The 23,267-nt window shown below is 35.3% G+C and overlaps 1 protein-coding gene across 7 annotated transcripts in view; it reads left to right on the top strand.

Annotated features, from left to right (window-relative positions):
- The window catches only part of IFT80 (intraflagellar transport 80), a 56,749-nt gene extending 36,447 nt beyond the window's left edge, over nucleotides 1–20,302 (top strand). For 5 of the 7 annotated variants that reach the window (XM_075031319.1, XM_075031317.1, XM_075031320.1 and 2 more), the window contains 12 exons: nucleotides 1,629–1,747; nucleotides 2,605–2,679; nucleotides 4,260–4,423; nucleotides 8,968–9,032; nucleotides 9,836–9,971; nucleotides 10,656–10,803; nucleotides 11,574–11,745; nucleotides 12,158–12,175; nucleotides 14,679–14,768; nucleotides 14,863–15,035; nucleotides 16,175–16,298; nucleotides 19,075–20,302. In XM_075031319.1, coding sequence (XP_074887420.1) covers nucleotides 1,629–1,747; nucleotides 2,605–2,679; nucleotides 4,260–4,423; nucleotides 8,968–9,032; nucleotides 9,836–9,971; nucleotides 10,656–10,803; nucleotides 11,574–11,745; nucleotides 12,158–12,175; nucleotides 14,679–14,768; nucleotides 14,863–15,035; nucleotides 16,175–16,298; nucleotides 19,075–19,188 — 1,398 coding nt within the window. In that variant the 3' untranslated portion in view covers nucleotides 19,189–20,302. Of the gene's footprint in view, nucleotides 1–1,628; nucleotides 1,748–2,604; nucleotides 2,680–4,259; nucleotides 4,424–8,967; nucleotides 9,033–9,835; nucleotides 9,972–10,655; nucleotides 10,804–11,573; nucleotides 11,746–12,157; nucleotides 12,176–12,733; nucleotides 12,852–14,678; nucleotides 14,769–14,862; nucleotides 15,036–16,174; nucleotides 16,299–19,074 lie in introns of those variants that run through there. The other 2 variants (XR_012650891.1, XM_075031323.1) reach the window with 2 other exon arrangements.
- Nucleotides 20,303–23,267: the final 2,965 nt, after the last annotated feature.

Raw genomic sequence — 23,267 nt, 5'->3', positions numbered from 1 at the left:
CATTGACCTCGGTGGGAGCTGCCAAGTCTCAGCACTGCTGGAAATGAAACAGGCCCCTACATGTGGTTTCTGGAGCTTAAGTTTAGGATCCTTCTTTTGAAAAATCTTGGCCTGAATCCACATTTAGGTTACCAAATATCTGGGAATTAATACAAAAATATGAATTTTTACCTTCTAATTTGTCCTCTGTGTTCCCAGACACTGACTCACAACATTCACTCTCTGAACACTGGGATAATATAAGATTTCCATTCTTACAAATTTTCCAAATTACACATTTGGTATTGGACACCAGGCCAATATTTTCAATATCGAAGTCAAGTTCCTAAATTCCTAATTAGGCCCTTAAATGTTTTTTGGTCTTGATTCTTTCAGTGTTAAATATGTAATTGGGAAAAGTTGTAACAACAGAAATGCTGTATTACAATTTGGTCTGGTGGGTGGGATAACATGAGTCAGTGTCTGGGAACACAGAAGACAAATTAGCAGGTAAAAATTCATATTTCTTCTTTCATTCCCAGACATCGACTCGTAACAGATGGGCTCTGCGAATAATCTCCAGGGTGTTTGAATATGCAAACAACTGAGGAAGTATAGCTAACCCTGATTTGGGACTAATTTTTTATTTTATTATTTTATAGTGATTCTATTTTATTCCTATATATTTATGGAGGAAAATATGGCCTACAAAAAAGTTCTAGATGCGTTCTTTTTTTCTGAGTACTACAATAGCCAAGTTAATTATGGACATATCACTGTGGTGGACATAGCAATTAATATGTCTTTGGAAATGATTTCTAGGCTTTCATAATAATTGAGTTCAGTCCTTGTATTGCAATTGGTTGCATAATGGAGAAAATCAAACAGAAGTTACCATCCTCAGAATGGTGACATCTTAAAAAAAAAAAAAAGCCCCCAAAACCCCCAAACAAGCAAACAAGAAAACCCCTGTCATAAGATATTGCCTTAGATTTTAGCCACCTGAAATCTTTGAGCTCAAAAATCTGTGTTGGTTACAGGCAAACTGTGATTTTCTTGAAACATTGTCATTTGAGAAAATTTTCATAGAAATGGCAAAGGCACAGCCTGCTCAGCAAGGCCATCTCCTAAATTTCTCTTACTTCAGAGTGTGGTAGCATTAAAATATATGCTGGAGCTATTCAACATCTAGATAACATATCTTTATCCAACTCTTGGATATTGCTGAATTGTTTTGATGGGATCATGGTGGGATTGCTAAAGTATTAGATTTCAAATGTTGAAATAATCAGCAACTGAACACTGAGTCTTAAAATGGGAGCTTTCAAACATCCTTGATCTCAGATACTTTTCTCAACCTCATGTATAATATTGCGCTTATACCTTATGTATTCCAAGTATCCATTAATTGCTCCTTTCTTTTAAGGAACTCCGTCCAGCTCTTCAGTAATTATTCATTGTTTATGCAGAGTTTATAGAACCTTTGAGTTTAAGTTTTCACCAGTGCTGTGAAAGTGTCTGTTCCCACATGAATACGTTCTGCTAATGGCATAATAGTATCAGCATGTTCTTATTATAAGAATATATTTCACTAGTTACGTTTTCATTTCAGTTGTTGTTTTATTCAACAAAAATTTTCTTTTGATTAGGTGCACAATGTTATTAATGATGCAGTAGATTTGTTGGAATTCCGTGACAGAGTTATTAAAGCCTCTTTGAACTACGGGCATTTGGTTGTTTCAACTTCTCTTCAGTGTTATGTGTTTTCGTAAGTAATACAAATTCATGAAGCTTTCTCAAATTTATCTAATGCTTGTAAGAGAGTAGCAGAAAGTTTATTTGAAGTATGGCGGTTATATTATTTTTTTTTTAACTACTTCAAATATTCTATGGAACCTAGCATTATCTACAACAAAATGTATTGGAATCTATTTGTCCTCCCCCTGTCATCCCTTCTTTCAGCTTCTTGCTGGTGCCATGACTGCCTGCTCATTTTGCTACAAAAATTTGGCAGGCTTTCTTTTCATGTAGAGGCAGCAGGAATGGATGCAAGGGTATTTGTGCCTCCATGTAGGGACTCCTTTTTGGATATTGCTTCTGGCATGCCATTATTTTGGAATAGAATAGGAATGATTCAATCCTGCATCATGTTTTAAGAACATGATACTCTGTTTCATATGCTGGAATTTAAAGTTTACTCCTAGAGGCACTTATCTGTTCAGTGGGATGACTAATGCTGAACAATAATGCAGCCTGTAATAAGGCACACAAGAGAGGGACTCTATCCTACCTCCAGATCACTGTAAAAAAGTTGAACCACAATTGAGAAATATTTTTAAAATGTGTTTGTCTCATAAATATGATTTTGCTGTTTACTAAGACTCCTAGGTCAGCTGTTACTAGTGCAAAGGGATGCAAAAATGAAGGCAGAAGTGTTATTGGATCATACTGCATGGTTATCAGTGTTACTTGGCTTCCTAAATGCTGTTTTCCTTTTGAAAACCTCCCTTTTTAGGAATGTTAGATGATTAAGATGTGTATGCTTTCCTTAGTGAATTCAGCTTCGTATTTGCAATGATATGTGAAGATTAGCAGTTTTAACACATGATGAACTTTTTCTTTCAGTACAAAGAACTGGAATACACCACTGATCTTTGACCTGAAGGAAGGAACGGTTAGTTTGATTCTACAAGCGGAAAGGTAGCTAAGTTCCTGTAATGCTCCCTATTAGATATGAACACACATTTCCTAACACTTCATTATCTAACAAAAGCACATACTGAAATATTAGAAATAGATAAAAAGTATACAGTATTGTTAAGTAGCATGTAAAGGCTTAGCTGGTATATTTGCCATAGGTCTGTGATGGTGGTAATGAATCTTTTTCTACGTTATGTATGTTTGTACTCTTATTTATGGAAGAAAGTACATCTTCTGACATTATGCTAACATCCAGGGTTTTTGACATTTTATATTGCGTTTTTGAACTGGATTATGTATTACATAAATTATCTTTGGTCTCCAATTTTTATTAAAAATATTGCCAGGTATGCCAAATAAAAAGAAATAGTTTCATTTTTCTCACATACTTGTATTTATATTTGCAAGAAATTACTATTTTTTCTCAGTTTAAAAAAACCTTGAATCTGTATTTCCTGAAAATCATTTGTCAAAGAGATCTTTATGTGTGCTTTTGTAGAAAGTCTTTCAAAGGACTAAGAATAGGAGCAGAAGTAAAAAATCTTGAGTTTTGATTATAGTCCTAATTCTTGTGGACAGATATTGTTGGACAACTATTTCAGCAAAGTGCAGCACAATGCTCACTGCAATTTTGAGTGTCCCAGATTAAAAACACTTATGTCCTAGTCTACAAAGACACTGCAGTAGAGAATGGGTAAGCAAGTGGACAGGATTTTGAAGATCAGTGTTTAAATTTGGAGGTTTGTGCTGCTGATTTAAAAGTAAATTTTGAAAATGTGGCACAGATCTTTGGCAACGTAGGTGATCCACAGGAATGAACCTAAGGTTTTGGTAAAACCACTCTACCTTGACAGATATATGTGCAAACAGACAGTGATTCATTTGGTGCCAGTGATTGGTAGCACTTAAAATAGCTGAGGGTCTAACAGCTGGCTTTTTATGGATGTGTTTTGTGTCTATGAACTATAGATACTGTACTTACCAAACAGTTATTGTTATGTAGAGCTATTTGTGTTCTGTATAAAAGTTTGCAGTGTGTTCCTGCAAATGAGTTATTTTTCACTGAAGCCCTACACCATAATAGATGGTGATCACTTCATTAAATGTGTCTTGTATTTGCTTTACGTTCTAATCTAGTCGTACTGAAGAAAATGATACAGGTAATACTATTTCAAAGCTAGCTGTAAACATTAAAGCTGTTTCTCACATATGTACACACAGCATTGTCTCACGGGGTGATGTGTGGGGAGTACCATCTGCAGCTGTGGGCTGTGTCATCAGGAGTTGTAAGATTTAAATCTTGTAACATCTATAACAGATAAAATCATAGTGATTCCAGATAATAAGTATTTCTCATGGAAAAATATAAACGTTCACATTAAAACTGCAATCTTCTATATAGAACTTTCAGAATATCAACTTTGAAATGTAAGGCTTAGAAATTATGTAGTTTAACTGAAAACAATTGCAGGATATAAGGCAATTACCTTCAAATTGTTGAAACTGTCATCATGCTTTTCTGTTATTACTTAGTGATTTACTTTTTTGTTGTGGGTTTGTTGTTTTGGTTTTTTTTGTAGGCATTTTCTTCTTGTAGATGGTGGAGGACTTTATTTATATTCATATGAAGGAAGATTAATTTCCTCTCCAAAATTTCCAGGAATGAGAACAGACATTTTAAATGCCCAGACAGTATCTCTGAGTAATGATACTCTAGCAGTAAAAGACAAAGCTGATGAAAAAGGTAAGTTCTCGGTTCTAATAATTTCATGTTTGCTAATAATTCATTATGAGGTTTTCAGCATCTTTGCATTTAACTTTACATAGCATAGTTATGGTAAAAAAGAAAGCATGAAGCATAAACAATTTATCGATGATATAAATTAAAGGCAATATTTATTATGCAAATTAATTAAAATGATGGGGTTTACTTAACTTTGATTAAAAAATGTAAAGAGAATGATACATGTCTCTGAATTTCCAGCTGTGTGTAATGCATCAGAGAACCGTGGAATATTTGCAGTAAATACTTGAATAGTAGGTTTTCACTCTCTGACATGTGATTTTCTAAAGAAGTACCTCAGCAACTTTTTCTGCTTGATTGCTGCTCTTAGAAGCTACCAGTACATTAGCTGTGATTAATTTTAGTTCTCGGATGTTCTTTGCTTTAGCTTTTTGGGGGGTTGTATCTTTACAGCATGTAAGTTTGTGTGCAGCTGATTTGACCATAGTTACGAGGCTGTGCTGTTCTGTCTCAGTGTTGTGTTCCTGAAGATTTTTATGCTCTTAAATTCTGTGGTTTGGCATCAAAAGCACTGTAGTTTTAAAAGACAACATGGCCAAATGAGCTTCAGGTAAATTTTTGCATTAATGAGTGGTACAGGAATATCTTTTTGTCAGTCAGCTTTTTTCCTTTGTTCTGTCTCTTGATGCAAATGTGTAAGTTTGCCTGTGCAACAATTTAAATTTTAAGTGTCTGCTGGAGACAGACACTTCCATTGCTGGAAAACCCATGGCACTATGACTTTTGACTTCATACCTGTGCCATTTATAGGCCATACAAATATTACAATAGAGGGCTGCAGTGCTATCTGTAGCTGTATTTCTCCTGCGATATGGCCAGTAAGGGGATTACCAGTGGGAACAACTGTGCACAGGAGGTGCTGTTATTGCAGACTGAAACAGTGAAAACTTCCTGCCCATGGTTCCAACTGACACTAACTCAGTCTATTATCTGTAACTCTGTTATCCTAGACTTAATGATTACATTTTAAACAGTTTCAGAATTTTAGAATTCGTTGCATCAAGGAAACACCATATTTATGTTCTTTTTGCCGTAGAAAAAAACCTTTCAGTGTGAAGTACCAAAGGCAAAAGAAGATCCTGGCAGGGAGTTAGCCCTTTAGTACTGATTGCTTGGTAGTTTTCTCAGCATATAACCTGCAACTTAAATTACTTGGTGAATGAAGAAAACCTTTGTAATGATCCCTTAAAATATCCCTCCCTGAGCAAAAGAATTAGGCGAGGTTTTTCTCACTTCCTTGTTACAAAGTGGTTTTGCTACTACGTACAACTTACATATTTTTTTTATCTTGTACATCCTTATCTTTTGTGTGAGAACAAATACTTTCTTTCATTTTGAATAATTATTTTTAAGAGTAGTAATATAACTGTAACGTGTGTTTCATTTTTAAGGAAAATTACTTCAGAAAATATTATTCTCAAGCACCAAGACATTAAAAATATCTAAAATAGCTGTGTAATAATTAAAATTTATTTTAATCAGCAAAAATATATTTCAGTGTAAATTATTCATAAGGAAGCAGTAGTTTGCAAAAAAAATATAAATGGATAAGTGAAAAGTTGTATTTTATTTCTGATCTTTCCTCTTTTACTCTGTATGTGTGTCTACATTTATATTACACAAGTGTATGTATGTTTGTTTTAATATTACTTAATATGTATAACACAGAGACTTTATTGCCATATTGATACCTTGATGCAGTTGGAATAAAAACAATAGAAGTATTTTAAATAAATTGAGGTTATATAGAAAATTCACCCATAAATATTGACTGCTGTCTATATGCATATTTAAGATTTTGATGGTAAACTCACTCTCTTGCCCCATTCTCCTGCCCATCTTCCCAAATGGGCTGAAGAGCATCTCCATCTCCCAACCATTCTATTAGTGTCCTGAAAATCTTGTCAGCCAGTTCTGCACATAGGCTAATCTTCATCAAAACTGTAATTTAGAGAGGCTGGGTTTCTGGCTGTGTTTCAAGATAAGCTCTCCAAATGATCCTGTTAATAGGAGCTTCCACCAGGGCAATGAGTAGGGGTGGGTTTTTTTTTTCTTTTTTACATATGAGCCCCACTAGTAGTGGTAAAAAGCCTTATAATATGCCAGCACATGGGAAAACAGATTCTTGGCACATGAAACCGTGGCTTATCTAGGCCTGTTTATTCTTCTTGACTCACCCCAGCAGAAGCGTTTTTTTTTCTTTGCTCTATTTTGAGGGCAGGTCTGTTTTTCATAATGCACTGCATTATATAAATATCTAAGATAGCTGAGTTTGATACGGGAAGCAGTTTACACGTCATAGCATGGAGCCTCTACAAGCTAATTTACTCTATAACAGAGATACAACTTGATGTGCTTTGTTACTTGGATATTATTCCTCTTTCAGTAATCTAGAAAAAAGATTGGTACCTCTGCGCTTACAGTCCTTCCTCAATCTCTAATGAAGCTGGAAGAGGGAGGTGAGCCTATTCTCAAAAGGGAACTGCTGACCTTAGGAGCAGTTATTCCATGATAATAGAACACGTGTGTTAAAAGACATACAGTAGGTGTTCTTTTTTTCGGAAAGTTCAAAGTGAGAGAATGCCCTTTGTTTATATTTTTGACTTATGCATATAAAAAAGTATATTTTAGGTTCTAAATGATTGTAAGGTGATATGGAGTTTTTCCAGATGGGGGGTGGGACACCCCCACCCCCCCCACCCCCCTACCCCCCCCCCCCCCCCCGAAAAAAAACAACCCCAAACTTATTTTCTGAAATACCTTAGTAAGCATTGTAGATTAATGAAAAGTTAACCAATTTTACTTGTCAATTGGGTACAGTGTTTTTCTTTAAAACTCTCTTAATCTCACTTCCTATAACTAGTATAGTAGCAGTAAAATTGGCTTGTATAGCTAGATCAAAATAAATTTCATGCATAAATGTGAGAGAAATAGCACTTCTCAGGAACTACTAGTTTTCTTTTGTATATTTAGCCAGCTGCCAAGAGCAGCACTTGTGCAAAACCCTTTCTTTTCCTCCTCTGCAAACTCAACCAATGCTTTCTGAACACCTGCTCTTACAGGTTGGTTTTTGTTTTTTTTAAATTCTGCCTGTGTAACCATTGACCTCAAACCAACATCCTGTGTCCTAGTGAAAGAAACGCACAGCAGGATTAACATGTTAACATCGCCATCCTTTGGAATGAACGTGTATGTTCATGTTATATTGTATACTTACAGGTAATGTGTTGAAACTGCAGGTGGGATGTGTTACCAAACATCTGAAATGTTTCTGTCACATCTGTGTTTTCGATGAGCGCAGAATCATGTGCTTTAAATTACAGTTGGGGTTTCTTATAATGTTACTGTTTTCTCTAGGTTTGAATACTCTACCTACAGCTGTCTGAATTCACGTGTATATTCACAGACTATGTATAAAGTATGTATGAATAGTTTTTGAACACATATGGATCTGTGTGCGTCACACACTCACGCATACATGGGTATATATAGAGACAGACAGACAGAAAGAAAGAGAAACTTTATTTTTAGGCAAGTTGCAAATTTGAGTCTTCACTGGATATTCCAGAAATACAGATGATGTAGGTGGGGGGTTTTTGGAGGGTTTTTTTGTTTTCTTTTTCTTTTGAGGATGAGGCAGGGAGAAAGTGGAACAGATGGACTTTTGGTAAAGATATCAAGAATTATTTATAAACTTCAAGTATATCTGGGTAAAGCAGATACTTTTTCAGGAAGCCTGTTATTAATATATTGTCATTAATTGTATCATCATGACGAGCAGAAACCCTACACCGTCCTGGAAGAAAATATACCTAGGGACCACTGTATCAAGAATTTTAAATAGAGCAGATTATTAACAAAATAGAAAATGCTTCTGAAGAATGTTTTACCCAATAATTCAAAGGACAGCTTTCTATATATCTGATACTAATTTCTTTAGAAAAATATATCAGTCAGTGGTATCCCTTCCTAAATTTTCATATTAATCAAAATTGTGGGTTAAGATTCAGTAAACCTATCAGATTACCAATCTATCTTGGTAACGTTAATTTATTCAGAATGCAGGATAGAAACTTGCATCAGATGGAATTCAGTGTCATTTCGGCAAATGACCATTTGACCTGTGATAGGAAGTAAAACATCAGTTTTCTCCATTTTGTATCAGTCCATAATATCATGTTTCAATGGCTACCAATGCTCTGAAAATAATGGTATTTGAGAATTTTCACAGATCACTCCAATTGCAAAATGAGACTATTCCTAAGCTCAGCAGCCTATGATGGTTACACTTTCCCCACTGATTTTTTTTCCCCACAAGATTCTTTTTTCACCAGAATGTGAAAGTCACTGGTAAATCTAACACACAGTCACAAGTATCCACTTGCAGTAAATTATGCTCTGAAAATGAATGGAACTGCTTGAAAAGTCTATGAAGAACTGTTGCTTTTAACTAACAAACCATATAATTATTTTTATTTCTTCAGTTATCTACATATTTGAAGCTTTATCTGGAAAGCCATTGGGTGATGGAAAGCCTCTATCCCATAAGGTAAGGTGAAGGATATAATGTCTCTTTTTTATTATACTTTGGAATTACAAATCAATAATGGGTTTCCTCAATAATGGGTCTAATGACCTATTAAAGGTTTACAATCTTAATAGAAAGGAGCTTGACAACTCTTAACTGACTCTTAAGAAATAACAAAAATCAGATTCTTTATGCAGTGTTGGTGTACAAAGGGATATACTGTAGGTTGTGTTCAGTTACTGGCGTGTGTTTTCCATGCACGTAAAAGTTTGAAACTACAGGTAAATAGTTTTGTTATGCAGTAAAACTGATCAACTGAGTTTCTTTGCATGTACTCCGAAGCACCTTTTATTAGTGCTGTCGTTAACATTGAAGAAAAGAACATCAGTGAAAAGTTCTTTGTCTTCAGTTTGAGCTTTTAATGTTTTTACTTCAAAAATGATTGCCTGAACTGCAATGTACTTTTCTTCACTCTTCTGGTATACAACAAAAGCAAAATTAGGCAGATTCTTTGGAGAGAGAAATAAATATTCATCTTTTAGGCAGCTTTTGCTTTGGGACTGCCACTTGTATTTCTGTAGTTTTGTGGTAAATTCCTAAACTGCTAACTCTTGTCTGTTGCAGTTTTGTTTTAATCTGCATGAAATTAATTTATATAATGCTTCATTCAATGGAGAGGACACACATAAAGTGTCTTCACAATCCAGTTTTTCATGAGTTTTATGCCTTGTTTTTAGTAAAGCATTCATTTGTTTGAATATCACATGCTTTTTGTGATATGTATCTCCAAAATAAAAATCAGATCTTTTCTTTTTCCTTTTCAGACGGAAATTGTGGAGATTGCTTTGGACCAGAAAGGACTTACAAGTGAAAGAAAAATAGCTTTTATTGATAAGAACAGAGATCTTCACATTACTTCAGTTAAACGGTTTGGAAAAGAACAGAAGATTGTCAAAATAGGTAAGAAAAATTCAAAATAATGTTTAATTACACGCTAGCAGGCAAATAGACTCTTATCTAGTACAAGAGACAAAATTTTGCTTTTTAATTGAAATTGGACTTGAAAAAAACATTAGAAATAGTCCTGTGGCTTTCGTAAGATAGGGGTAGAAACAATTTTAGTACATTTTATCTAAATTCTGTTAACTTTTCTATCAGTTACACGTAAAGCAGTTGTTAACATTTATGCACTTGTTACTGTATTCCAGAGCAAGCAGGTAAGAGGATATTGGAGAAGGATGTATTCCTCAGAATTATTCGATACAGAATCTTTCAGACCTTTTTCTTGCAAATTCAACCTCTTAGGTTCATAATATTTTAAACTAAAAGTTTAAATGCTGTACACAGGCGCGTGATGCAGTAAGTACAAAGGTGCAGTCTGACCGTTGTGTTAATTTTGATGTCTAGTCTCGAAACTAAGTCCAAAAAACATTATTCTGAACATAACTTACTTTCAGAAAGAGAGAACTGAATTTGGCTGGAAGTTTCTAAGATGTGACCTTACAAACTAGGGGGCTAAAACCAGTCCTTATAAAAGGAACTAAGAATGACTAATAATTACCCTTTTACTACAGTGTTAGAAGTGTACCATTATTTTGAAGTTTCTTGTGAAAATGCATATTATTCTGTTATCTTTAAATTAAGGGACAATGGTTCAAACTTTGGCTTGGAATGACACATCTAACATTCTTTGTGGAATTCAAGATACCCGTTTTACAGTGTGGTACTACCCCAACACAGTCTATGTGGATAAAGATCTTTTGCCAAAAACTCTGTATGAAAAAGATGCAAGGTAATATATCCTTTTTGATCAAAATAGTATTCATACGTATTCTAACTAGTTTACTCATTCCTTAAAGAATTATGTTAATTTTCACAGTTGAAGTAGAAGCCAGGGTTGCAACTTTTAAAATCCTTTTCATGTTACTGCTTCTTGATTAGGAAATTAAGAAAAATTGTTTTATAAGGTATATCATAAAGTTCAGAGTTGAAATGACGATGCACAGTTTAAAAGTAGGATAGCATCTTGATGCAAAAGCAAAATTTTAATCATATCGCTTGAAATATTGCCTTAGTTGTTTGCAAAAAAACAAACAAAAAGATCTCTTTAAAGTATCTGTTGGATATTAAAAGTATCAAGATATTGGGTCACAGATAATATTGTTTCTAGCTTAGCATGCTTACTTTACGTGTTTACTTCAGCCTGTATGCTTTGTGATGTGAAATTCTTCACAAAGAATACCTGAATTCATTATTTCGTTCTAAGAGTTATAGGAGACCAAATATTTTTTTACTGAAAAATGTATTTGAAAATTTTTGCACAGATACCCAGTCTGCATTTGTCTTACCGCCAGTGAATGTGCATAACTATCATTTTATTTTTAGAGAACATTACAACTACCTGTTGGATATCACTGTAGAATAACTAGATGCTTAGATTTTTATATGCTCTGAAAATGAAGTATAATCATGTTGTAATTTTGAAACAAAGGTTTCTTTAAATTCTTAATGTTCTTTTCAGTAAGAAAGTGAATATTAACTTACTTTTCTTTCTCTACCCAGTGAATTTAGCAAAAATCCCCAGATTGTACATTTTGTAGGAAATCAGATAACAATTAGAAGAGCAGATGGTTCACTTATTCACCTTAGTATTTCACCTTATCCTGCGATTCTTCATGAATATGTTAGTAGTTCTAAATGGGAAGATGCTGTCAGATTGTGTCGCTTTGTCAAGGTAAATGCTAGTTACCGGAAATGTAGAATTTATGTTTTCAAGTACTACTTTAATAATAATAATTGCATATCAGATGCTACATGTCATTTCTATTCTGCTTTGTTGGTGATTATTTTTGGGGTGGTCATGAAAAATAACACATTTTTCATAATTACATAATAAATGTATAAATAGTTTCATAATTTTCATTATACATAATAAAAATTCTTAGTTTTATTCACACCAAAGTCCAGAGGGATTTAATACCGGTTCTCACAGAAGTTAGTAATAAGCTTAAGTTTTTAGGACTAGGCCTTAATCAATCAAAAATTATCTGTATCGCCACATACAGTTGGCTGGTATTTTTTCATATTTTATTTCACTTGTTTTTGTTTTTTTTTTTTCCTTTGCTTTCTTTTGTGTATGTATTCAGGCAACAGCAACAGATGAGGTGAGTCTGGCAGTCTTTAAAACAGACAAACAAAAATCCCCCCAAACCCTTCTTTCTTTCCCCCATTTACTCCTAGAGAAGAGTTTAGCACTTTCATATGATTATCATGACCTTGAATGTGTATTTCAAATATTTTTGTATTTACATTATTAAATCAATAATACATCCAGATAAGTTGGGTTGTATAATGATTTTTATTTTGATTGTTACCCCTTTAATACTAGGCTTTTATTCCAGTATTTGGCAGTGGGAAGGGGGATTTCAAATACAGAATTATGTTAACTTTTTTGAGTAATCTAAATGTGTCATCTTCAAAAATAAAACATCTGTATCAGGTGGTAATATTCATAATACTGTTTCTTTCTGATTAATATGAAGGTTTTCTAATTCAAGGATTTTTTTTGTCAAAATTTTTCTTTCATCCTCTTCATTCTTACAGGTAGAGCGATTCAATGAGTTTAATCATACTTAAAAAGAAAAATGTTTAACATTTTTGGTGCTTTTTTTATGAAATGCCAAGATAGGTATCATGTTATTTCACTGTCCTTTTTTTATAAGCTCTTCCTCATTAGTCCCTATCTGTCAACAAGTGAAGAAGACCTTTCTCTCAAGAAAAACTGTAACAGAATCTTGATTTTCAGTCTGAAGAGTATTCGCATCATCTGGTTTTAAGCATGTAAGTTAGGTACCTAGGTCTCAGTCTTTGAAGACTTCTCCTTTCCATTGATTACAAAAGAAAGGTTTTGTCCTTGATAGAAGGTAATCTAAACTGGCCTAAACTAGATGGTGTGAATATCCTTTCTATTTCACAATTTGTGGTGTTTGGGCTGAGGAGTGACCTGGAATACCCTTACACCAACGTAAACAGAGAGCCATCACAGCTGGCTTTGGGTTGAGTACTTTGTTTATCTTTCATGATCCCTAAACTCTTCATGGGGATCCGGGGCTATTTTGTTGATTTTGGCAACCTAGGCAGACAGTTCAAAGTATTTCTAGTCAGTAATAAGAAAATGGACCATCTTTCTGAGGAAAGAGAGAACAGCAAGACCTAGTGGTGAAAAACTCCTAGAAACTTGGTCTCTTGCATAATTTCAGGCTAAGCTTTCAGCATTTTATCACCTAATTTTCTAAATAATAGGGAAGTGGGAAGAGAACATGACAAAGATTTTGTGTGCGTTTGATTCTCTGAACAATTTTAATTCTCCAAAATTATGGGCTACCAGCAGGAATGTTAATCTTGTACTGAATCATGGTAAAGAGTAGGAACACGTGGGCAGATGTGGAGATGGTGATAGTAAAACCACAGCATTAGGCTAAATTACTGTATTTCATTGGCTTTAGTGGGTCTTACCAGTTTTGTTTAATACAAAAGCGATTGTAAGACAGGGCATGGTAACGTGTTTAGTGCATGCTCGGTGTAGCTGTTTATTCTGATGTAAATCAATAGTAATGCTATGCTGCTTCTAAAAACCTATCCACATTACAAGGTGTTTATTTTCAAATTTGTTATTGAACATATTTAACAAAAATATTAAACCCCACCAAATTCCTAGAGTGCATGTGGACTAACAAGTGCATTCAATATTATATTTTTCCTGTCTGAACTAGAGTTTTCAGATGTGGTGGCCTAAACTATGTTAACTAATGTGTTTTAGTAGTATATCTTTGTCATAATGTTGTCAGACTTGAAAAGGGAAGATACCAAAATGTCAGGATCTTCCTAAGTGTTTTTCTGAGTTAGTGGGGTTTCCTTAAGGTTTTCTTAAAAAAAAAAAAAAAGGGGGGGGGGGCAAAAGTCATGAAAAAGGAAAACAAGGGTGTAATATTATTATTACTACTAAGTTTTTCTAATTCTTAATTCTAAACATAAATTGGACTGAAAATATCACAAAGGAGACAGAACTTTTGAAACTCTTTCTTGCTTTTCAGCAGGCTCATCGTCTACAAAGTAATTTTTTTTTTCCTTCCTCTCTGTATTTGTAGTACGTTTATAAATGTGCAGTTATTGTTATTGTCAGCATCATGGTTCCAGTACAGTTATTTGTGAAGCCAGGTTGAGATGAGCCAGGTTAAAGCACTGGTTTTTAACCACAACCAGCGCTTTGGTTTCCAGCATAGTTCCACAAGTAATGACAGGGACACTGATGATGACGTCATGAAGTGATACTATGGCAAGAGTTTGTTACTGTCTGAGATGCTGAAAACTAGCGATTCATTCAGCCACACTGTCAGTCTCGGGTGATCACAACATCAATGCTTTTATAATGAAGGAGAAATAATTAAGTAGTGACTTTCTAATAAGAGACTTAGACCATGAGAGAAATGTTGTGTTTGTACAACAATAACAATACATTGTTTTCAGGACTTGTAGACTTCCTTTGAGAAGTCATTTTTAACATGATAATAAATATTTGAAGTTTTAGGAGTTGCATTTTTTTAAATTAAATTAAATTTCTTATTTATTTCTTATTAAATTAAATTTCTTAAAATCCTTAAATTTCAGGATCAAACTATGTGGGCATGTTTAGCTGCTATGGCGGTTGCCAACAAAGACATGGCTACAGCAGAAATTGCCTATGCATCAATTGGTGAGGTAAGAGAATGGTGTTGTTTATTTCCAGTTAAATTGTTGCAAAGCTAATTTTATTAATTTCCCTTAATTTAATTCTTGTACATCTCGTTAACAGATTGACAAAGTTCAGTATATCAATTCCATCAAAGATCTTCCATCAAAAGAGTCAAGGATGGCTCATATCCTGCTGTTCAGTGGAAACACCCAAGAAGCTGAAACCCTGCTTCTTCAAACAGGCCTTATTTATCAAGCAATTCAAGTCAACATTAATCTTTACAATTGGGATAGGTAGTATTTCTTCAAAGACAATATGTTTATAAGCAGTCTTGCTGAGGTAACCTGTAAGTTTAGATCAGTCATTTTATTGCAGATACTTAGCTGACTAATTTCCTATCTGGAATTGCCCAGAGCTGTAAAAAGATGAAGTAAATTATATCCTGACAATAACCAAAGAAGTAACTTTTTTTCTGTCGTATTTAGAAGGTACAAGTATTCTGTGATAGAAGTCCAAAACATGCTTGGAAGCATTTTTAAATAACACTTTGCTATTTCATTATTGTTAACACAGAAAAGTCCTTAGCGATACCTCAAACTGTATGTGACCCTCAAAGAAGTAAGGCTGTTTTGAAATGTTGCTAAAAATAGATACGTGGTTATTCAGACTCCCAGCACTGTGTAGGTGGATGAAATATGAATTAGGCCTGGGAAAACAAAGTAGGAATTTCTCCTTTAAACAAAACCCCACGTTTTCTAACAGAATCTAACAGAGGCCATTTACTTCTAACTTCTCTGCTATTATATTTCTGTCACTGGGTAAAAAGTTGCTTTTTCCCCACATATCTGTGTTTTTTATTATGTTGCCTAATATGTATCATCTAAAAACTGTGTCTATCAAACATAAGTATTCCTTATGCCATTGAGAAGAAAACAGACGCAAGAGTACTCAATTATACTAATCCAATGACTAATCTTTCCCACCTATAGAATATTCGAAAATGCTGTGTAGCATACGCCATAAATGTATATTATGACGCTATTCAGAAGTGATTCCTGACTGTAATAAAGTTGTTTACAATTATTACTTTTACCCCTTTATATTGAGAGTGCTAAACTCTAACCATTCTAGTTTATTTCCTTGAAATAAAAAGACTCCCATTGTCAAACTCCAATGATGTGATGAGGTTGTCAACAGAAATAATTGCTGGATATTTCTTATAGCATGCATTGTAAAAGTAGACACTCTCCTTCACTGGCTACTTTTAACCTCCTGTGACTGATAGTAATGTAAAACTGCTTGGCACTATAGATTAGGAATCTTTGCCTGCAGCCCAAATGCTTTTCAGCTTACTGTTTTGCAAAACCATGGTGATTGTAGTTGTGCCAGAGCATTTATATAGCCTGACAAGTGCATTTCTGTTTTATTCCAGGGCCCTAGAACTAGCAGTAAAGCACAAGACACATGTTGACACAGTCCTGGCTTATCGACAAAAGTTCCTAGAGGATTTTGGTAAAAAAGAAACAAACAAAAGATTTTTGCAATATGCCGAAGGTGTAAGTATTACTCAGAATTATTCCTACAGCTTTTGTCCAGCCTGCTCTTTGTAGCCAGTTTGGGAGGGTGGGGGGGAATTGCTTTTACATTTTCCTTCTTCAGTTCAAATGTGGACACAAATCTTAAGATTTTAGATCTGAGTACAAGTTCATAGCTTGATGTGTGGCTACTTGGCTAGTAATAGTTGTGCGTGTGTTTTATTTGAAGGCACAGGTATGGAATGTATATATTTAGTATCTGGCAAGGATTATACAAATGAAGGCACAGTTGCTTTCTGTAAACAGGGAGCTAGACCTTAGTATGGTTGAATGTGTACCTCTTAAAAGTCTTCAACATTTTTATGTAATTTTATGGATAGCAACAATAACAGAGCCTGAAGGTATCCAGACATACATTAAGAGTGAACTACGAACCGTTCTGCCAAATATGATAAATAGCTAAATATACGATTTCATCAAACCACCAGAAACCCTCTCCATAATCAGTAGGTCATTTCAATTTATTAGCATTTCACAGGTCCTAAAGACAGAGGACAGGTCTTACAGTTCATAAGCTAGAAGTATTTTAGGTGCCACTGGAGTACTTCCGCACATTTCCTTTATGAGAGGCACCCACGTGTGCACCTTAGCACTTTCATTGAGCAGCCCTTATGTCCTTCCTGCTCTTCCCCTCGCTGTTCCTAAGCATTCTGAGAGTGAAACTATGAAAAGAGATGTGTACTTTGACTGTGTCGGATCCTTTCATCCACTGTAGCTGATGGATCAGGAAATATATCCGAGTTGTTAGCTCAGGTCCTTTAATTGGATAGTGCCCATTATACTTTCAATAAAGCTCAATTTCTAATGTAAGTCATTAGCTTTTAGCACTTCTAAGGCTGTTTCATTTCCTAAACAAGAATAAAAGTCTGCACAGTATCTAGCCCTGCAAGGAACCGTTGTGCAGTACTTCACCTAGAAAGTATAGAAAAATAACAGATTTCAAGCACTCTTACCATGCAGCAATTTCGGCTGCTATGCTGGAAGTATGTCTTCTACATACTTTAAATCCATTATTAAGCAAAAATCATGTTAATCCCTTGATGCTTCTGAAAGAGACTTTTTTAGATAATACTGTCTTGTCTTTAAGTCACCAAGAAAGCTGTAGTTTCTGGAAGGGTTCCTAAGCAATAACACCTTGTCAGTGACAAGGTGTGAGCAGAATGATGCGAGTGGAGCCTGTTTCACCTTACATTCAGTCTTGAAACTTAGGTCTCAGACTGCAGAAGATTTCAGGAGTAAAGAAGTCCTTTTCCCCATCCATGTTCTGGAGGTCTGTTCTGCTGGGTCTGAAACTAGGAGAGGACCTACTTAATGAATTCTTAATTCAGCCTGTCAGACTCATATAGCACAGTTAGAAGGAAACGTTCAGGGCATCGACGAGAAAAGCGACATTTTGTGCTGCTATTCCTTCTCAGGGGAAAAAAAAGGGGTCTCAGTTTCCCTCTCACCACCTAAAGCTCCTTCATGCATAAGGAAGGAGTTTCTACCTCTTCTGTACTGCAGCTGAGAGCACTGATCTGCAATCAGATACAAAATCTAAACAATGTGCTTAGTTGTTATATCTCTTGTCTTTATATATAAGGTATTATGAACCTAATATGTATACTGAGAATCCATATCTTGGCAGTTACTAGGTGTCACTGGCAAGGGTTGTTGGCTTCACTGGCACGTAGCTCTCTGGGCTGGGTGGCAGAATTAGCCATATATATGGCATGTTTAGCATCTGTGTGACATCTGTTAAAGCAAACACATTCTTTCTTAAAGCTCCATAAAGATTTCAGTCATCAGATACAAAGCACCTGGACCCAGTAAATGCATACTGAATTGAGGTATTAACCTTTTGACATGAGAATGTGGGTATTGCATCTTGCCTCACAGAGAATCTTCCTTGTTATTTCATGACTTAGTTAACAGAGTAACAGCTACTCTGAAAATTCCCTGTGCAGCAGTTGAGATTTTTTTCCCATCCCATCTTTGACAGTCTTAATTCTTCAGCAATAAAACTGAAGTTCGCAATTACATTTTTGACCAGTTTTTGGACATGTTTTTATAGTCATCAAATGCACCATGATCTATTTTTTTTTCTTGTCAAGCATTCTTGGAAAGACAAACAACTGTTGTACCCTCTGTACCATGGATACTGTACTATATCTATTGTCTGAAGTTTCACTGAAATAGAATACAGCCAGAAAATGATGATTCTCTGCAGCTGGAGAAATGCCAAGATAAAGCTAAAACATTTATTGATGTAGAAGAGAAATGTCAAGCAGAAATCTGATTTCTGTTATATCAGATAACTAGTGTTATATGCTGTCAGTTTACTTGGTGGACTTTAGGTGCAATCAAAAGACATCACTGCATGTATTATTGATAAAGGGCTATAGTCTCAGTAATAGGACACAGATGTCATTACATTGAAATTAGATGCAAGTTGATCCAAGTGATTTTTGTGTTTTATTGGGGTTTTGCCAGACACAATGAGATGTATTAGTATTTGTTAAAATAGATCAAGCTTGTTTTATTTTAAAGGTGGAAAGCTCAGTTTGTTAGAACTCAACTGTGCCTTCATACATTCCATTAGTATAAGTTGTCACTTATACATGAAGAGCTATATAATGATTGATATGGTCACTTTGTAATTGTAACTTCAAATTGTCCTGTTAGTGAATAGCTATCTGTTTGACCTCTCTATATAATGTTAGTTGACCTCTGCATACTTGCTTTTCTGTTCTTACAGCTGCAAGTTGATTGGAATAAAATCAAAGCCAAAATAGAGATGGAAATCGCTAAAGAAAGAGAACGAGCAGCAGCCAGTCCCACAGTGAGAGCTAGTGTAACTGTACAGCAATAACTGTCCTTTTGGTCACCCTAATAAGTGCTTCTTGAATATTTTATAGTGGCGTATTTTGACAAACTTGAATAAAAAAAGCCACAGCAAACATTTTATGGGGAACAGGAGTGAGAATTGCTGTAGTTCTTGTTAACTTTTGGATGACAAGCAGAATTATTTATTCACTGTAGTCTCATTTTGAGCTGGGGTTATGTTCTGATGCCCTAGCTCCAGTGAGTAGCTACATTGCAGTCCATAATACATGTATGAGAAAAAAGGGAAACTAACTGTCTTTCCATTAGTGGTGCTTAAATTTTCATTGCCATTAAAATTATTTAACCTTGGTTGCCTCTAATTAAGTAATGATTTCCCTGTTTAGGTACCTAGTTAAGTAGTCTGGTTATTTCTGCAACCTCAGGGACCTCTGAAAAGACTTATTTAAATTGCCCTAAAACAAATTGACCAGACTCTTAAGTGTTGAAAATTTAAAAAGGAGCTTGCACCTATAAAGTACAAAAGACTATTTCACTTAGTTATGATAGTACATATTTCTGCCTGTACGTAAGTACTAGCAAGTTCTTTAATAGATGATTTCAGATTACTTCAGCGACACAGGTTTGTCACTGTAGCAAACTATTTAGCAATAAAGGGTATTTTCTGAGATAATGTAAATTGTTTAAAATACTATGGAATGTGCTTTGAATGTTGTATAAAGTAACAAAAGGTGTTGTTGTTTGGTTTTGTAGAATCTAACACATATAATTGACAAGGATATTCAGAGCTTCCTTAAGGTTAAAATATCATATTAATTTAAAATCCATGTATTTTTTCTGCCCAAAGCACTTGACTTGAAAATACTGTTTTTACATTTGTGTTATTTCATCAAGATATATTTTTCTTTGTTTTCCATGTGAAAGTGGCTGCATATGTTAGTTGTTCTTTGCAGAAGCCCTTTGCATTATAAATACGTGAGCAGGTTATTCATAATTGACATTGTATAATATGCATCTTTCAAATGTTACCATTAAAATGTTAAATAGCTGTATATCTGGCAAATTTCTTCTGTTTTGTAAATCATTATATATGGCACTTTTTTATATAGTTCATAGATATCTTAATAAAAAAAAAATAAAGGGTTGTTTGGTTTTTTTTATGTGTCTAACAGATGATGCATTAGGTGATCTCCATTGATTAACTTGACTGCTAAATAAAACAACAGTTTTGTTGTGGCTCATTTGAAGCTCCGCAGTACTCTGGTGTACTGACATGTGGCAAAGTGAACACCTTCCCCTTCCATTGACTTGGAGAAAGCACTTACTAGTTCCAGAATTGAGCCCAAAATATCACTAATGGCAAGTGTTTAATGTTAAATTTATGAAACCTGGCTCAGATTTGTAATGCAATGTAAGCAATTTTTGAAGACCAGTCTAGTGGTGATGCAGAGCGCAGGGTCTCAGCTCGATCTTGCTCCTTTATTCTTGGGCCGGTTGGAAGTACAGCAGAGGCAGCAAATTCACTCAGCTGCTTGAAAAAGCTTGGTGCGTGCAACAATTCACCATTGCAAAGGTGAGAGAAAACAGTGGAATGGATGCCACGCTTGCAAAGGTACTGTCTTAGACTGACTGCCCTTCAGGTTGGTGTCGATGTCACTTGCAGAAAGTGGTACTGCAGTACTTCAGGCTGGCTCTCCGTGTCTCAGTATTAATGAGAAGTGTTGTATTTGTAGGTGATGGGAAAGGTTGTTTAGTTCCTAGGCCAAAGCACAATAAAGACCTTAAGGTATTTATCGCTGATCAGATCTGGTTTTTTCCATTGCACATCTAGTCCTGAGCTACATGCTGTGCTGTAAACAGAAAAACAAAGAATAGAAAACAAAGCAAAACAAGTATTTTGGAAAAGCACTGTTGTTCTGTTCCCAATATGCAGATAACCTGGTACAATTCCGACCTTGGGTATGAAATCTAAATTTCAGAATACTCTCAGAAGAAAACATCCTTATATGGCTTACCTGGGATTGTTGCAGGGGTTTTACGTAGCACAATTGCAATTCCAAGAAAAGTGCCCTCTGTCCAGTCCAAGATCATTTTGTGCTGGTTTGTCTGGGGGTTTTAAACTTCTGCATTGCATTTGTCTGTACCTGTTTTCAGTCATTTTCAATAGTTCATTTAATGACATCTATTAAGTAAAAAGAAATACCAGGAGTATACGGACGTTTCAAGTATGTTTATAACAAGCTGCAGCAAACCTTGCATATCTGCTTCAGTGGGCCCTTTCTGATGTGTTCAGGTAAGACTGGCATATTAGCAAGTGCAAAGTAAGATCAAAAGTACTTTCACCCTACTTGTCATGTTTGAGTCATATTACCTCCTTGTCCAAACCCTGATTTAAAACTACCTAGAGCTGTAAATGAAACAGCTAATCAGTTGCTGGTTGCATTATTGTCCAGTGCAAGAATACTGATTCTTCAATGATTTAAGAATACCTATTTTTAAAACATATAGAGCCCTATTTAACTATTGACTGTTTCATTTAAAACATTGTAAACCTATTTAAAAGTAGGCATTAACAGGATTGAAATTTAATTGTTTTAGTTGCTGTTGTGATGGGTCAGTTATTCAAATATAACCCCTATTTGCCATAGCCAGGTGGGTGTTGTAGTTCATATACTTCATTTGACCTTGACCACAGTAGATTCTCTCTGGTTGTGAGAAGGGAGATTCAAATGGATATGTGAAAAATGTGTCTTTAAGTGACGTAGAAGCTAAGCTGAGTGTTTAAAAGCCATAACTGAATTAGGAAAGCAATATACTCAAAAAATGTTGTGTGCATTAGGTAGCACTTCTGTCTTTTAAACCTTCAAACATTACAAACATTGCACTTGGCTCTCCTTGCACTTGGGCTTGGAAATGACGTAAAAATATGCAGAATTTTTTTTCCCCATTCTAGCAGTGTAATGGGGGACAAACCTAAATAATCTGTTAATGTCAGTCAGTACCCTACCCTGCGTTGGAGGACAGATGTTTTTACATCCCAGTCTTCATGCGTTGTCCATCATCTGTTTGGTGACGGACAGAGGTTGCAGTCTGTTCCCTGTGGACAGTTTTCTGTTTATGGTGCACAGCGGCCACCACACGTTTCTAAGAGAAGTTACTGATGGGTGGTAATGGTGATTGCAGTGAAGCGCAGTGAAAAGAGCGTTTTAGGAACATCCTCTTTGATTTGGAAAAAAAAAAATAATTTGGATGTACTGCTTTAATCTTGCTTTACACCATGTTTAAGCTATCATTTTGGATGCAACTATTCCAGGTAATGTAAATGGTTAAAGAAACATTCTTCATTTTTACCTCTAGCTTAAATATTTTATGGTTTGCATATTTTTAATAGTTCAGAGGAAAAAGGAAAACTACTTTTTGTGTTCTGGTATTTAAGACAATAAGACTGTGAGATCCATATTTGTTTGTTGGATTTTATCCTTTGGAACCGGAACAGAATGAAGCTTTGAATCATCTGACATGAAAATTTAATTTCACAGCATACGTAGAACCACTTCTTACTGCAGAAAAACAAATGTTCATCTCTAGAAGATTCTGCGCAGGGGAGAACTGTGGGTATATCCCATTCGTACTAGAGGCCAGAAACTGCGTCGCAGAGGCATCTTTGAGGGAGACGAGAGGTAAGAGGAGGTAAGAGGTGGTGTTCGAGTGTGTCTGGGAGTTAGGAACTCGGGGCTTTGACTCTTGTTTGTGGCTTTGTCGTGCCCTCTCTCTGCCTCACGTCTTCCATCTGCAGATGGGAGTAATGTATTTAGCAAAGTTGCAGAGCTGGTTTTTGGATTCTAGGAAGTTAATGTACATAACGCGGTCAGACAGCGGAAGGGCTAGAGAATTACAACTTTAAAGGTTTTCAAACCCCAAACCAATAAACATTAATACATGTCATGGCACTTGATGAAGACGACCAGTATTGTTATTCCCTTATTGACAGATGAAGTCACTTGACCGTGGTGATCCAGCAGGCCCACGCAAGCCGGCAAGTGGACCGAGCCGTCTCCTTAGCTGAGCCCTTCCCGCTGATGCAGACAGCTGGAAGGAGACCATCCT

Source organism: Buteo buteo, chromosome 7 (assembly GCF_964188355.1).
Source record: "Buteo buteo chromosome 7, bButBut1.hap1.1, whole genome shotgun sequence".
Taxonomy (NCBI): Eukaryota; Metazoa; Chordata; class Aves; order Accipitriformes; family Accipitridae; genus Buteo; species Buteo buteo.
Note: the sequence above shows the minus strand (reverse complement) of the source record. Positions and strands in the feature narration are given on the sequence as shown.